Source organism: Artibeus jamaicensis, unplaced genomic scaffold (assembly GCF_021234435.1).
Source record: "Artibeus jamaicensis isolate MK-2021 breed Jamaican fruit bat unplaced genomic scaffold, CSHL_Jam_final contig_3126, whole genome shotgun sequence".
Taxonomy (NCBI): domain Eukaryota; kingdom Metazoa; phylum Chordata; class Mammalia; order Chiroptera; family Phyllostomidae; genus Artibeus; species Artibeus jamaicensis.
Window position 1 is genome coordinate 19,838,698 of NW_026521723.1, and position 16,043 is coordinate 19,854,740.

The window sequence follows — 16,043 nt, forward strand, 5'->3', positions numbered from 1 at the left end:
GGCTCCGGGAGCTTTCGGCATCTTCTCTGTAATAGCCGAGCCTGAATTCCCCACTGATTTGCCTCGGTGCACGTCTCTTTTGGGAACTCAGAGAGCTCTTTCAGTGTGAATACCCATCCTCTATTTTGAACATTTTCTTGTTATTTTGTATTTAATTTCTACCTCAGTTTTTTCTCCGTTCTCTTTTTTTGAAACTCATTAATCCGACCCACCATCAACCCTTGTGCACTGACCATCTGGTTTTCCATTATTTCTCACCTGTTTTTTATTTCTGTCATTGTTGTTGTTCTAATTTCTGGGAGATTTTCTTCAACTTTACCACCTAAATTCAAATTTTATTTCCACAATCACATTATAAATTTCCATATTTTTAATTTATGGCTTTATAAACAAAAGATATTTTTATATCTTGGCAGAGTCACTTTTTTCTAATTAATTTTTTAAATGTTTTCTTTTATTTCTTGCATTGGTCCTACTTTTTACATCTTTCTTCATCTGTTTGTTTGTTTTGATCTTCTGTTTCATTTTATAGGCTTTCCTCAAATGTCTGCTGGTTTTTGGCTATTTGTTTATATTTAAAAATAAGTCAGTTCTGGTCAAGATGGAGGCATAGGTAGATACACTTTGCCTCCTTATACAACCAAAAAAACAACAACAAATTTAAAAGCTAAAAACAGCCAGAAAATCGAATTGTGTGGAAGTCTGACAACCAAGGAGTTAAAGAAGAGACATTATCCAGACTGGTAGGAGGGCTGGAGATGGGTAGTCAGGGAGGAGAGGACTGGAAGGTGGTGGCTGGAGGACTGGGCAAGGCAGCGGCTAGTGAACTGGGCAGTCCCACATTTACATGCAGATAGACAGGGAGAAACAACTGGGGAGCGAGACAGACAGTGCCACCCAGGGTTCCAGAGCTGGAAAATAAAGCCTTGAAACATCTGGCTGGTAAAACGTGTAGGGGTTGTGGCAGTGGGAGAAACTCCTAGACTCATGGGAGAGTTCATTGGCGAGACCCACAGGTTCCTAGAATGTACACAAACCAACCTACCCAGGAATCAGCACCAGAAGGGCCTAATTTGCTTGTGGGTAGTAGAGGAAGTGACTGAAAGCCAGGCAAGTGGTATTGTTCCCTCTCAGACCCTTCCCCTATGTAGCCCCACAACACAGCAATGTTGACTGCCTGGCCCTGGCAAATACCTAAGGCTCTGTCCTTTACAATGTAACAGGTGCGCCAAGACAAAGAAATATGGCCCAAATGAAAGAACAGATCAAAACTCCAAAAATAAAACTAAGCAATAAACAGATAGCAAACCTATCAGATTCAGAGTTCAAAACATTGGTAGTCAGGGTGCTTACAGAAATGGCTGAGTATGGTCACAAAATAGAGGAAGAAGTGAAGGCTATAAAAAGTGAAATAAAGAAAAATATACATGGAGCCGACAGTGAAGGGAAGGAAACTGGAACTCAAATCAGTAATTTGGAGCAGAAGGAAGAAATAAACATTCAGCCAGAACAGAATGAAGAAATAAGAATTCAAAAAAATGAGGAGAGGCTTAGGAACCCATGGGATAACTTTAAACATTCCAACATTCGAATCATAGGGGTGCAGAAGGGGAAGAGGAAGAGCAAGAAATTGAAAACTTCCTTGAAAAAATAATGAAGGAGAACTTCCCCAATTTGGCAAAGGAAACAGAGTCCCAGGAAGTCCAAGAAGCTCAGAGTCCCAAAGAAGTTGGACCCAAGGAAGCACACACCAAGGCAGAACATAATTACATTAGCCAAGATTAAAGATAAGAAGAGAGCCCTGGCTGGTGTGGCCCAGTGGATTCAGTACCAGCCTGCAAACCAAAAGGTCACATGTTCAATGCCCAGTCAGGGCACATGCCTGGGTTGTGGGCCAGGTCCCAAGTAGAGGGCGTGTGAGAGGCAACCACACATTGATGTGTCTCTCCCTCCCTTCCCCTCTGTCTAAAAATAAATTCTTAGAAAAAAAGATAAGGAGAGAATCTTAAAAACAGCAAGAAAAAAGAAGACAGTTGCCTACAAAGTAGACACATAAGTTGCCTACAAAGTAGGCACATAAGACTGTCAGCTGATTTCTCAAAAGAAACCTTGAAGGAAAGAAAGGGCTGGAAAGAAGTATCCCAAGTCATGAAAGGCAAGGACCTACATCCAAAATTACTCTATCCAGCAAAGCTATCATTTAGAATGGAAAGGCAGATAAAGTGCTTCTCAGATAAGGTCAAGTTCAAGAAGTTCATCATCACCAAGCCCTTATTATATGAAATGTTAAAGGGACTTATCTAAGAAAATGATCAAAAAAGAAGAAGATGATCAAAAACAAGAATAGTAAAATGGTAACAAACTCGCAGCTATCAACAACTTAACCTAAAAACAACAAAAACAAAAACTAAGCAAACAACTAGAACAGGAACAGAATCGTAGAAGTGGAGATCACATAGAGGGTTATCAGTGAGGTGGGGGAGTGGGAGAATGGGGGAAGAGGTACAGGGAATAAGTAGCATAAATGGTAAGTAGAAAAATAGACAGGGGGAGGTTAAGAATAGTATAGGAAATGAAGACGCCAAAGAACTTATATGTACAACCCATGAACATGAACTAAGGTGGCGAATGCTGGTCAGAGGGGTGGTACAGGACAGGGGGGAATAAAAGAGAGAAAAAAAATGGGACAATTGTAATAACACAATCAATACAAAATACAAATAAATAAATCATTATTTCCCACTGAAAGGAACCAAGGCTTCTTAGAGAAAAGACTGATTCCAGGTCTGGGTTTAGGAAATGTACAAGGTATGCCTGAAACTTCCTTAACACATAGCAAGGATGCAAGCAAAGCCATCATTCACGTCAAAGGACCCAACCTGAAGCAGCCCCCTACTGGCAGAAGGTGGGATAGCCATGAAAGATAACTGCAGTGGGTAGATAACAATGTTTAAAGGCGTGAACTGGAATAATAACAAAAAAGAATAAAATTAATTGATCACCACCGACAGATACTAACAAACCAGTTGATTATTTGAAAGCTGATAAATAGAGACAAAGTACCAACCATGTACTTTTCCTATATGACTATATCATTGGGGAACCGAATAGTAGAGGAAGAGAAGGTTCTCTTTGCAGAAGTGGTCCAGCAGCACATTATAACACCTTAAGAACTCATGGATCCAGGAAGCAATCATCAACAGCTGCTAACATAAGAAAAAAAGAGAAAATCAGATGCCGTTCTAAAAAAAAGTGTTCAACCACATCTATAAAGTGGTATTTCTGGAATCTACATGGAGTAAAGTCCTTAGATCTAACAATCAATTTACTGATGACACAGAGAATTGGGGGACGTGTTCAGTTATACCACTTGGACTGCAATCAGTAAAATCCTGACTGTGGGAAGCTACCTGTAGGACACACGACCCGGCTTACCCAGTGGATGAACTGCACAAAGAGAGAAAGAAGAAACATTGTTCTAGCCTCAAACCCCACGTATGTCCTCCTCACCTTCCCTGGAGGGTCTAAATTTGGAGTCTTGCTCATTGGGTCTCTAGAGAAAGAGTCTTCGTCTCTGTTAGCTGGGGGAGGGGTAAAATGGAGGAAGGGGCAGTTGTGTGGGATGGGACAGAGACCTGGGTTCCAACCTTTCAATTTAGAGAGTTTCAGCCATTTCCCCCTTTTAGGCTTCGACCTCAGCCTCACTCCACAATGTCTGACAGCCATTTCCGAGCCTCCCACGCGTGCGTTCGTTTCTCTGCCACATCCCGTCTGTGAGCTGTACTGCTCTGCTGAATCAAGTGTGATTTCTCCATGGGCTCTTCAGCTCCCCAGAATGGGTTTAATCTGCTGTTCTCTGGCATCGCTTTTGTTCTGTCCTTGTGCATCTGCACCTTTTAAATTTTTTCACTGTCCTTTGGTGGAGTTTTGTGAAGGAGTCAAGATAGACATGTGTGACCAACCTGCCACACACAAAGCTTTATTCCAAGATGGTGACCGCATGGCTTTCAGCTCTGGGAGAAAGCTGGTGAGACGCCAGGGAATGAGTCATGCATGTCCTTGTAGACTCAGGAACTCCCCTGGACACCAGGAGCAATGGTCGAACATTAAAACTTCTTCTGATGATTAAGTCCACTGCTCAGCCGAGTTTAGACTTCAAACAACTCCAGAGCTGCCAGACCAGCTTGGAGAGTACAGGGATAACCATCAGAGAGCTCAGAATCAGCTTCGCCGCCTGCCGAGGCCCAGACAGAGCCCCAGATGCGCTCTCCTGCGCATGTGCACGTCAGTGCGCATTTCTGTCCGCGCAGGGCATAGGGCAGCCCACAATCAGAAATCCACTGCAACCAGACCTCCAGCCGCGCCATCCGCCGGCTGCTCATCAGCTGCCAGTGGCCAAATCCAGCTTAACTCGTCATCAGGCAGCGCCCCCCTCCCAACACTGTTGACCACTTGCCACCTTTTCTTTCCCAAAGCCCATTTATTAGGTTATGCTGATAAATAAGCATCACAGGTGAGCTGATTTGATTTCGAGTCCCCTCCACATGTGTACACTCTCTGCCCCTTCCCCATCTCCCCTCCATTCCGCGCTTGGAGAATCCAGGAGACAGTGTTTCGATTTTCCTTAAGGAACGGTAGTTTACGTAAATTGTTTAACAAGGGTTAGGTACTCAGAAGTCCCTTTAATGGACACTAGTTTGTGTGAACTCTTTGCATATAGATTTTTCTTTAAAGGATGTTAATTATTTAAACCATCAATAAAGCAGTGAGTTTTAAATTTGGTTAAATCGTACCCTGGGGTCACAGGGGAGGATCAGTGGGCTGTAATGGAGTTACCTAACGGCCATCCTACCGAGAGGCAGTGTGGAAAGCAAAGAAAGCCAGGCGGGGTTGGGGGCAGGGCTCCGCCCCCTCCTGAGGGCAAAGCGGTCAGCTCGGTCCGCTCCTCTCTAGCACTGTTTGCTGTCAGCCACTTGGGATAGCAGATGTCAAGGGCTGACCGTTTATAAGCAGGGACCAGAAACCTCAAATACGAAAATGGAAGGGTACACACCCAAGTCAGGCCTTTATGCTCATAAGTCAGGACTTTTCGCCAGGCCTGAGGACCCGAGGCTGAGGTCTGCCGCAAGCCCCTTGGAGGCAGTCCTGGACAGCCCCCTCCGACTTCCCTCTAGTTCTCTCTGCCCGGCCTCCTGTGCTGGGCACAGGGACGTGCAATGTATTTTTTTTCTCTCCTTTGTTTCAACGCAAATAAATATTCTGACCTCCGGAGAGGCCAGGCCCCAAAGGGACAACATGAAAATGTGGTAAAACCAACTCCTGGTGTGCTGGTGGCTGGTTTGCAGTCCTCCAGAGAACTCCGTGACGCTGAGCCCCTGACCCAAGCTCGAGTTAAGGGGCTCATCTAAGATACCTTCCCACGGCTGAGATCGGAGTGGATCGGAGTTGCAGGAACCAAACGCCAGGCCTTGTCATCAAGCAGGAGAGTTCTAACATCTGGTAAGGTAGAGACCCAGAAATAAGGAAGGACCAGCTGTCAAGGACAATGGGGGCGCCGAACCAGTTGGGAAGCAGCCACAGAAAAGTTCTTGACATCCTCCTTGACAGCAGCTCCTAAATTTGGCTGCACAGGGAATCACCAGAGAGCTGTTAAAAATTCCAGGGCCTGGCTGGACCCCAGACCAATTAAGTCAGAATATCTGAGGGTGGGATTCGGGTATCAGTGTTTTTAAAGCCCCTTGGTGATCCCAGTGGGCAGCCTGGGAGAAGTGTTCTGCCAAGAATCAGGCCAGCTCTGTTCCCACCCTGACCTGTGCAGGCCAGAGGCCTGGATGGCACCACTGTGGGCCAAGCCTTCCTAAGCCCTTCAGGGCTGCCAGCTTCCGTGACCCCAGGAGTCACCTTCCTGCTGAAGACAGTGGGCCTGGTGCTCCCTAGTGCTGTCTGGTGCTGGACCTTATGTGATTCCAGCGCCTGAAGACCTCTTCCTCGCCCTTCTCTCCATCCCCACGCTGCTGCCTGAGTGCAACTCTCCCCAGGGCTCGCCTGGACCATTGCAGCTCCTCCTAAGTGGCTCCTCCACTAAGGCGTTTTCTGCAGCTGGCCCAGGCAATCAAAATACCAAGTCTCTTCATGCTACTTCTCTGCTTAACACACTTCAAGGAGCCCCCAGTGCCTTCAAAGTAAAATATGAACCTCTCTGCTCAGCAATGAAGACCCTCTGCGATGTGGCCTCTCCCCCCCCCTGGGCCTCAGCTCCCACCTTTACCCCATTCATACCCTGTGACCCTGCCACACCGGGCCCTCAGTGCTCCCCGCTATTTCCCGTGTCTGCGTCTCTTCCACAGCTGCCTGGCACACCCCCACCCTTCAACTTCCAGCTCAAGGGCAGCTCTCTGGGAAGCCTTTGCAGACCCCACTGTGTTCTTCATGCTTCTGGGCCACCACCAGCCCCGACACAGAGCCCTCCCTGCCATCTTCCTAAAGCATTCATTCTGCACATCGGTCTCGCTTCCCCCTTTAGCCACATTTCTCCTCCCAGAACTTCCTTTGCAGATCATGGGAACCTCACAAAAAGCCGCTGCCCGAGCTCAGGGCAGCACCCCCCTGAACCCACGTCCCTCCAGCTGCTGCAAATAGCCTCTACACCAGCTCCCCTCAGACCCTGACCTGCTGGGTCTGACATCTTGACTTCACTTTCTTAAGAGAAAGGACGCCAAGAAAAAACTGGGCTCTGGCTGGGCTGCTTGCGCCTGCGCTGGCAGGCTGCGGGATGCTGCCTCTGGGGCCTCCTCTGCCTTGCTCCAGCCCAGGCTCTGGGATTCCACCCAGGAAAGGGGATCACTTATTGTCTCCCACTTGCTTGTTCCTTGAGGCAAGGACCTTTGGATCTTAAGTGCCTGGTTTCCTGCCTAGGACTGGACCTGGGCTTTAGCAGGTACAGGTATTCAGTAAAGTTTATGGGGGGTGGTTAGACCAATGGGTAGGAGAATTGGAGGGTCAGGGTATGGACAGAAGGGTAGACAGATCAATAAATGGTTGCACAGAATTTCCTTTCAAATTGTTCTTGTTTCTTGTCATGGGCACACCTTTCCTGCTCCCTTAAACCTCCCCTCGGAAGCCAGCTGCAATGGCCCCGGGCTGTAGACCCAGGCGAAGCTAGAAGAAAGCAGACCAGAATGTCACACCAGCTCACCAAGGACAACTCATCTTCTCCAAATGGCCTTGTGGTGAAACCGTGCACCCAACAGCCCAGCGTCTGACTAACACTTGTACTGCTCTCTAGTTAGTTATGTGTATCCTCATCATCTTTTCCAGTGAGACCTACAGGCCGGAGACTCTGCTTGTCTTACTGCCCCTCTGCCCCCAGCTTGGTTCGGATACACAGTAGGTGCTCAATAAACGCTTGATAGCTGGAAGAGCAGCAAGCCTCCCAGACATGAGGACTGGGGTTCCCCCCTCACTGAAGAAGAGATGCCTTCCTTTCTCTAGAATGTTCAGCCTCTGCAGAGATGGTGCAGCATCTGTTTCTCAGTCCGAGATAAACGTTCTGGATCAAGAAGTCCCGTTAAAGTACCACCCAGAGCACTTAGGGAATTATGCTATGAGTCCTTCTTGGCGGCAGGTAACAAATAAATTACAGCTTAGTGGAAATGCTGAGTGAGAAGGGGATCACTCAGGCCAGCCTAAGAAAGGAACCAGGGACACCCTGTCCCTTGAGACCCAAACTCGGAGACTCTCCTGTGGATTTAGGTGCTGCACTCAGAACGACCAACCACACTTTTCTCAGTACTGTCCTGGTTTTAGCACTGGAAAGTCCTGCATCCTGAGGCTTCACAGGCCTGGGCAAGCAGGGCACTGGTCGCCCTCGCTCTGGTGCTCTTTTCCTCCCCTCCTGGGCAGCTCCTTCACGCACAATGTAGGAAGAGCATCCTGTGTGTGTCTCCATGTTTATGTGGCCTCATCCTCGCGCCCAAATGTCTTCCCAGCAGTGACCTCCATAGCAAGCGAGAGGCCGTGGCCAGTGAAAAGAGCCTGGGGCTCCTTTTTCCAACCTCGGGTATTAAATTTCAAGCCTTGCTCCTTGCGCTGCCCCAGCCGAGCTCCCCAATACCAAGGAAATGACAGGGAAGAGAAGGGAAGCAAATGTACCTGAAGGAGGGAGACGTTGGCAAGGCTGAGTCTGAAGAGGTAGTTCCTGTGAACACAGAAATGGAAATCGTAAGTCCAGCTGGTTTTGCAGGCAGGTTCCCGGCAAGCAGCTGGCTCCTGCCTCCTGGGACGCCAGGACTGGGTGCCAATTGCAGAGGGTCTTCGGTAAGCCCCCAAGGAGAGCTTTGCCTCACTTAGCTCATTAAATCTCCACAGCAGCCCTAGGAGCAGAGGGAAAAAAAACTCCATTTCACAGATGAAGAAACAGGCTGGAAAATGGCCCGTGGAGGAGTTAAAACCCAGAGATCATAAGTGGAGGAGTTAAAACTCAGAATCGTCTAGTCCTGAAGCCCAGGCTTCCGGCCACCCTGGCAGGTCCAGGAGGGAACCATCACCACTGTCCCAGGCCCCTGTGGCTCCTGTTTCTGTTAAACCTGAAGCCTCCTGGAGCTCTTCAAGGGACCCAGACGGGCCGTCTTCCTTCTTCTCTCACCCACCTTCCTGACTCACTCCCCTCCTCAAACAGGCTGGCCAACTTTCCCGGCTCCGCACCATGGGCCCCCACAATCCTCTCTGCTTCCTCGGGTCCTGCGGTCCTTTCTGCAGTCAGCGACTCTGGGTCTGACTTTTCCACAGCCACCTCCCTGGACCGCCCTGTTCCTTCTTGCCCAAATTGTCCCTTCTGCTTTTTCATGATTCCTCTATTCCATAGTCTAGCCAGCACAGGATACTAGACTCATATTCCTCAAAACACCATTTTCATCATATTAGCCTGCTATCCAAGCCCGGGCCAGCTAGCTCAGCTGGTTAGAGCATCATCCTGATATGCCAAGGTTGTGGGTTCAATCCTGGTTGGGGCATGTACAAGAATCAACCAATGGCCCTGGCTGGTGTAGCTCAGTGGATTGAGCATGGGCCTGTGAACTAAACAACCATGGTTCGATTCCCATTCAGGACACATGCCTGGGTTGCAGGCCAGTTCCCAGCAGGGGACCCAGGAGAGGCAACCACACATTGATGTTTCTCTACCTGTCTCCTTCCCTTCTCCTCTAAAGATAAATAAATAAAATCTTTAAAAAAAGAATCAACCAATGAATGCAGAAATAAGTGGAACAACACATTAATGTTTCTCTCTCAAATCAATATTTTTTTAAAAATTAAGGAAACTTATGTCTACACAAAATCCGGCAGTTTATTCATAATTGCCAAACCTAGAAGCAGCCAAGATGTCCTTGAGCAGGTGACTAGGTAAACAATCTGTGGTCCACCCAGACAGCGGACTATTATTGAGTGCTAAACGGAAATGAGCTCTGCAGCCAGGAAAAGGCACAGAAGGAGCTCAAACGCATGTTGCCAAGTGAAAGAAGTCAATTTGAAAAGGCCGCGTACTGTATGATTCCAATTATACGACATTCTGGAACAGGCACAACCACGAGACAGCGAACACATCCGCGGTCGCCCAGGGGTGGAGGTGTGTGTGTGGGGGGGGCGGACAGGCAGAGCACTGAGGGTTTTCTGGGCAGTAGCCCTACTCTGTGTGGCACCATAACAATGGGCACATGTCATGACACATCAGCCCAAATACACAGGGTGGTACCACCAAGAGCGAACCATACACAATCTGCAGACTTTGGGAGGTAATGACGTGCTGATGTAGGTTCATCCGTTGTAACAAATGTGCCGCTCCAGTGGGAGAGACGTCACGTGTGGGGCAGGGGCTGCATGGGAATTCTCTCTGCCTTCCTATTAATTTAGCTGTGGACCAAAACTGCTCTAAAAATTAGTCTTAATTTAAAGCAACCTTTACTTAGTAATGATGACGATATGCTACCACCACTACTGGCGACCCATCGAACACTCATAGTGTCAGGCACTGTGGAAATCACTTTTGCCGGGACTCTGGAGCCACAAGACACTTGTGCATGGATGCGAGGGGAGCCGGACCACCGGTCAGAGTGCCTCATGACGGTCACTGCGGTTCACCGAGTAGAGTCTGCAGCGCAGACGGGGAGAATTCCAGCTGAGCCAGTTGCTAGGGGCTTCTGAGCACCTCAGTGTCTGCATCTGTACAGTGGACACGCCTGTCTTTCCCCATTCCCAGCACGGTGGAGAGAGGGGAACTGTGCGATGCATGTTAAAATGCTTTATTAATACCATGCAGATGTAAAACTTTGGTTTTCCCTACGACGTTTCTTTCCTTCTTACATCTTCCTTTGGTTATTCCTCTTTTCATTCCTGAGGTTTTTAGAAATAATTGCTTTAGAAAGTTCTGGCCTACCTCAGCTAAGCTGAGAAGAGAAATGAGGCGAAAGGTTGTAGCGTGAGCCAGAATGAGGAGGGGCCCTGCCAAACGAGGCCGGGGCCCTGAAGGAGACCTCCGGCTGGGGACTCCTCTTCTCCAGCTCTGGCTCCTGGCCCAGGCCCCACTCAGCTTCCACGCTGTCCTGGCGGGCCTCACCAGGTGACCTTGGCTCCAGGCTTCTGCTGTCCCTCCTTGGCCCCCTGGCCGGAAGAGCTTCCCCACCCCCACCCTCCTGGCCTGGGGACTGATGGCTCTGCCCCAGCTGTCTGCTCAGGTAACACAGGCATCTGGTCACAGCTTTAAAGAATTAGGAGAAACATTGCATCACTTTTTTCCCCCATTTTTATCCCATCAGAAACCATTCACCACAACATCACAGTCCGCTCTTCTGGGAGGTGAGAACAGAGAGAACACTCTGTAGCCTGGCCCACCCTACGTCCCTTATGAAACAAGGCAGGAGTGTAAATGAACAAAAAATGTCCATTGCCTGAAATCTGGAGGAAATCTGACAGGCAGAGGAGGAAGGGAAGCGACCTAGAGAAGGGGGAGAAGGAAGAAGCCGAGGACCCACTTCATTTGCTCCAAAAGGTACAAGAGGCCAAGCCCAGGGATATCTCTCTGTTCCCGGAGAGCAGAGCCAGGCTCAAGGACCCAGGCAAAGGGTTGTGTCCACCGTGTGGGGGAAGCCCTGGACCGGGTCAGGAAGAGCCGGTGTGACCACAGGCAGGGGACTCAGCCTTCTGAGCATCGGTTTCCTGGTCCACGCAATGCGGCTACTCCTAGAACACAGTTGCCGGGATTACTGTGAAGGTTGAGGATTTACTGTGTGCCTGACTGACCACGTGCTCTGCATGGCTCACTGCGCACACGGCACACAACACGGTGCTGGGCACGAGGCGGGCACGGTGGGGAGGGCAGCTCTGAAATGCTCCCACCAGGTCCAGAGCCAGACATCGGGATGTTTGAAGTACCCACGCAAAAAACGGCTGGAGTCTGAATGAGGCGGGAGGGTCTTAATGGCAGCTTTGTGATTTTGATGACGCATGTTGTCGTGCACGATGTTACTGTTAAGGGAAACTGAGTGGAAGGCATACGGGTTGGATCTCTGTGTTATTTCTTACAAAATGCATGTAGATCTACGATAATCTTAAAATAAAAAATAAATCAAGTGTTCTCTTAGTGGGGAAATCACGTTCAGACCCCGGCGGACTAGCATGGGCAGAGACCACCTCCGGGAGGACTCGCGAGCTCACCGCGGGCGGGCGCAGCTCCGAGGAGGGGCCTGCTTTTCACTGTACGCTGTCGCCCTTTGTACGTTCTGGAAGTTATACCAGAACACATGTCGTGTTGCAATGTAATTAGTTAATTTAAAAATAAAAACTAAAATGAAAGTGCTTTCAGCCCAGCATCACCACAACCCTGTGACGTTGGCCGCACAGAGACTGTAACCCAGACCTGAGGCTTGAAGGTGACGATCAATCACCCAGGCCGTGAATGCAGCGCATCTGGTCCTGGTCCCGGGCTCTGTCCCGGACTAGCCTCCTCGTCACGTGACGATAAGGGGGTGGGGACACTGAGGAAAGCCCAGAGGTGAAGGGTGGCCAGCTACCTACTCTGCCCTGGAGGTGCCTGACCTAGTGATCCCTGCTCCCCGCCTGCCCAGATCAGCAGCATCAGGACCTCCGGGGCGGAGAGCACCTGCGAAGCACCACGGCAGTAGCGGGCGGTGACAAGGACTGGCAGACCGAACTCCAGCCCTGGGTCGGGAGGCCGAGGTTGCAGTCCCCATCACCGTCAACATCTGGCTAGGTTACCTTGAGAAGGTCACCATCCCCTCTCCAGGGCTGTCTCTGCTGCTTCACGTTTAAATCAAAGGCAGCTGGGTTAGAGCAGCGCTTTTCAAACCTGAGTGTGCATCAGCCTGACCTGGAGGGGCTGCTGAAACGCAGGTTGCCGGGCCCGCCCCCAGAGTTTCTGATTCAACAGGTCTGGGGTGGAGCCCAGGGACCTGCATGTCTAACAGGTTCCTGGGTGCCGCTCCTGTGGCTGGTCCACTCTTTGAGACCCACTGGAATCGACCACCTCCAAGCTTCTGTCCCTATCAGAGCCGATGGTCTATGATTTTGTGAGAAATATTTCCTCCTACTTCATTCCAAAAGCCTCCACAAGCCCTCCCTAGAGTGTATTATCCTTTGGATACTGGACCTGGGCAGTGGGACTAAAGGTGGTCAGGTAACAAGGAAGTAAGGTCCTACGTAAAAGAAGCGCAAGGCCTGTATTCACCTGTCCCAAGTGCAGGAGGCAAGCTGGCCAGCAGGGGGCTCCTGGGCACCTTCTCTGCCCAGAGCTCCCCGGGAGGACACCAGCTAGGCTGGTCCTGGCAGCATGGTAGGGACAGGGTGCAGGAGGTGGCTTCCAGGCAGGCAGTCCTGCTCTCAACAACTGCCAGCCACCAAGGTACGTGGATTGTTGAGATCTGGAGGTCGACATCCCAACCCCAAATGCTTCCATCTGTGGAGGACAGACGTTCCGACACAGAGAGGGAGGGCCTGGCAGGGAGCACTGGGGCCCAGGACACAGGAATGCCCACAGTAGGCTCGTCCCAGATAATATTTCCTCCATCCACTGCCGAGCACCCACACTCCCAGCCCCAACCCTCCTGCCCCTCATTACCTGGCTCCCACGATGAGCTGGTTCCGGGAGGGATCCAGAGCAAGTTGGGAGAAATCTCGGACTCCGGGGTAGGTGAAGTTAGAGACCCAGGGCTTCAGGTCTGGGGGAGGGAGAGCAAACATTCAGTCACCGTTGGACCAGGGGCTCCCAGCTGCACCAACAGTAGACGGGAGAATGGAAGGGCTGCGGTCAGGGTGAAGTTAGGGTGCCATGAGGCACCAGGAGACCTGTGAACGCCAGCTGGGGGGCGGGCACTGGGGGTGGGCACTGGGGGTGTTGTCACTGTTCCTGCTGTGTTCCCTGGCTCAGAAAAGAGACCCACCTGCCCCCAAGCTGCATAAAGGGAGACCTGTAATCACCCTTGACTCCCTCAGTCCCTCAGTAGCTGCATCAAGCCCGCTAGCAAATCCTGACTGTTGTACGTGCAACTGTCTGTCTCTGAAATCCATCCATCTTGCCCTCTGCACCCCACCCCCAATGCAAGCCACCAGCATCTCTTGCCTGAACTGGTGCCAGCAGCCTCCTCACTGGCCTGGCTTCCACTCCTGTCCTTCCAGTCCCTTATGCACAAGGCGACAACAGAGAATGATCTTTCTAAAATGTAAATCTGGTTGCATCACTTCAGCTTGGAGACCTTTGAAACTCCCACCCAGTTCCACCCTGGCCTGGTAGCTCAGTTGGCTGGAGTGTCATCCCATACACCAAGAAAAGGTGTGGGTTTGATCCCTGGTTGGGGCACACGTGGGAGGCAGCTGATCGATATTTCTCTCTCATATCGATGTTTCTCTCTCTCTCAAATCAATAAACACATCCTCGGGTGAGAGTTAAAACAAAGCAGAACTAAAAGAACTCCCACTTGCCCAGAGAAAAAGTCCCAACTCCTGTGAAGGCCTTCGAGTTCTGGCCCCATTGTCCCCCCAAGTCAGATGCCCGGCACGCTCAGTATTTAGCAACCCAAGGAAGGAGCAATAGTTCACCATTATACCCCCCTCACACTCTCCGCCCCAGCCACACGAAACTAGAACACCATGCACTTTTCCAGATCTAGTCCACCGGAGCCCGCACGCTTTTGCACTTCTGTTCTCCCTCAGAGGAACAATTCCTGTTCACCCCACCCCCACCTCCACCTGCTCCAAGAAACCCTTCCCGATTCCCCAGGCCAGGGTGAGGGGCTCCCATAGACCACTAATCTACTGCCATCACTGCCCTGATCTCTCTGAGTGTGCCTCCCAGGGGTCTGTCCTGGGGGACAGGGAAGTTCTTGCTTCCTGGATCTCCAGGCCCCTCCCAGCACCTGGCTGAGTTTGAATGAACGTGTGAATAGCCCTCAGCTCCCTTCTGTACTAGAAGAATCAGGTTATCAGACAAGGCTCCACAGACGGTGGACAGGAGAATGGAAGGGCTGCAGTCAGGGTGAAGTTGGGGTGCCCTTCATTTCTGCACGACAGACGGTGGGGGGTCAGTGTCCATCCCTGTCTCCTAGGAAAGGTCTTCCCAGCCAAGGCCAAAATCCTTTCTGGGCCTCGGTGGGCAGACGGGAGACCGTGCAGCCCCCTGGATGGATGGGCAGTGGTGTGGGGAGGGTACACCTGGGGAAGGGTGCTCGGACCAGCTTCTCCCACCTTGGTGCACGGCCCCTTAATGCCTCCCCCTCACCCCTGCCTCGAAGATGGGAGGGAACTGCCCAGTGCAGAGGCAGAGGGACTTTCAGGCTGATGGGGTGAAGGGGGGGTGTGAGGCCCTGTGCTTCCTCCCCACGGTGCATTAGCAACGGGCTCTCAGGAGGCCCAAAGGAGCGTGCATGTGTGTGTGATCCAGGGGAAATAAATTATCGCTCATTATCCCTCCACTACAGACTGAAAGCAGCCCTTCATTTCTGCACGACAGGCAAACACTTAATCGCTCACCAGAGAACTGGAGGCTTTGCGAGTTGGATGTTTTTCAGAAAATTATAATATGCGAAATTAAAAAAAGAAGAAGAAAGAAATTCTGCAACAAAGTGAAGCTAATCCCTTGGGTTTGCCTCTGTCCCCAGCAGGTGACTATGGGTTGGCAACAGCTGTGGGTTGTTGCGATGACATTTGTGCAATATCAGTATAAGGAGTAAATATGGAGTCAGGTGTACTGGGTTTTTAGCTGACCTCAGGGCCACTCTCAGAAGAAGATCAGGGTCCTCTTCCTCCAGGAAGCTTTCCTGGATTATTACCTCTCCAACCAATTTTATTCTGTTCTACATTCTCTCTACCCTTCCTGTTGCATTCACATCGTATGCCACTGCCACTCTAAATGTGCTCGAGTGTGTTTTCTCTGGGGGGAAGTATGTGGAGGGCTTGCCTGTCTCCATCAGACCGGGTGCTTCCCAACAGTAGCCACTGGATCACACTTTAGTTCTCTCTTCCCTTTCGACAGAGGTATTCTGGATGTGGGCAGCCCAACAGGGGAAGAGGTGGCATGACCAGTCTGCAGCAAACTAGGAGAAGCTCCGTCCGGGGACTCCCCAGCTCAGTCTTTGCTCGGGTGGGTCCTTGGGCAGGAGGAAGAGGGAGAGGAGCAGGGCAGGAGCCAGGCTGGCGCTGGGGAGGAGGTGGGTCAGGGGAGTGGAGGGTGGAGGCCCCTCCTAGCTTCTGTCCCTTTCTCCTAATGCAGAAGAGACCAGCACGGGCAAGGGGAAAGGGAGAGAAGGGAGACATGTGCAGCCCAGTGATCCTGGGGGGACCTTCTTGGGAAGGCAGCCAGCTTCCTCTGATTAAAACAGCCAAGGAGGACCAGAGGGAGAGCTGCCTTTAAAACACCAAGCACGTTCTTGAGCGCCGTGTGCATCGAAGGCTTTGGACAGTGTCTTTAAGAGAAAAATGACATTCTCCATGACGCGCCTGTGATTTTAATTATGTATAGTCAATTCAATTACCCACTTTGT

General features: G+C 50.7%; 1 protein-coding gene across 1 annotated transcript in view; it reads right to left on the reverse strand.

The window, feature by feature from the left end:
• SEMA5B (semaphorin 5B) overlaps positions 1 to 16,043 on the reverse strand; it is a 117,659-nt gene that overhangs the window by 23,131 nt on the left and 78,485 nt on the right. Inside the window, exons 3-4 of the mRNA XM_053663004.1 lie at positions 13,127 to 13,226; positions 8,152 to 8,197 (exon numbers count right to left, since the gene is read on the reverse strand). Of these exons, the coding sequence (XP_053518979.1) occupies positions 8,152 to 8,197; positions 13,127 to 13,226 (146 nt within the window). The remainder of the gene's footprint in view (positions 1 to 8,151; positions 8,198 to 13,126; positions 13,227 to 16,043) is intronic.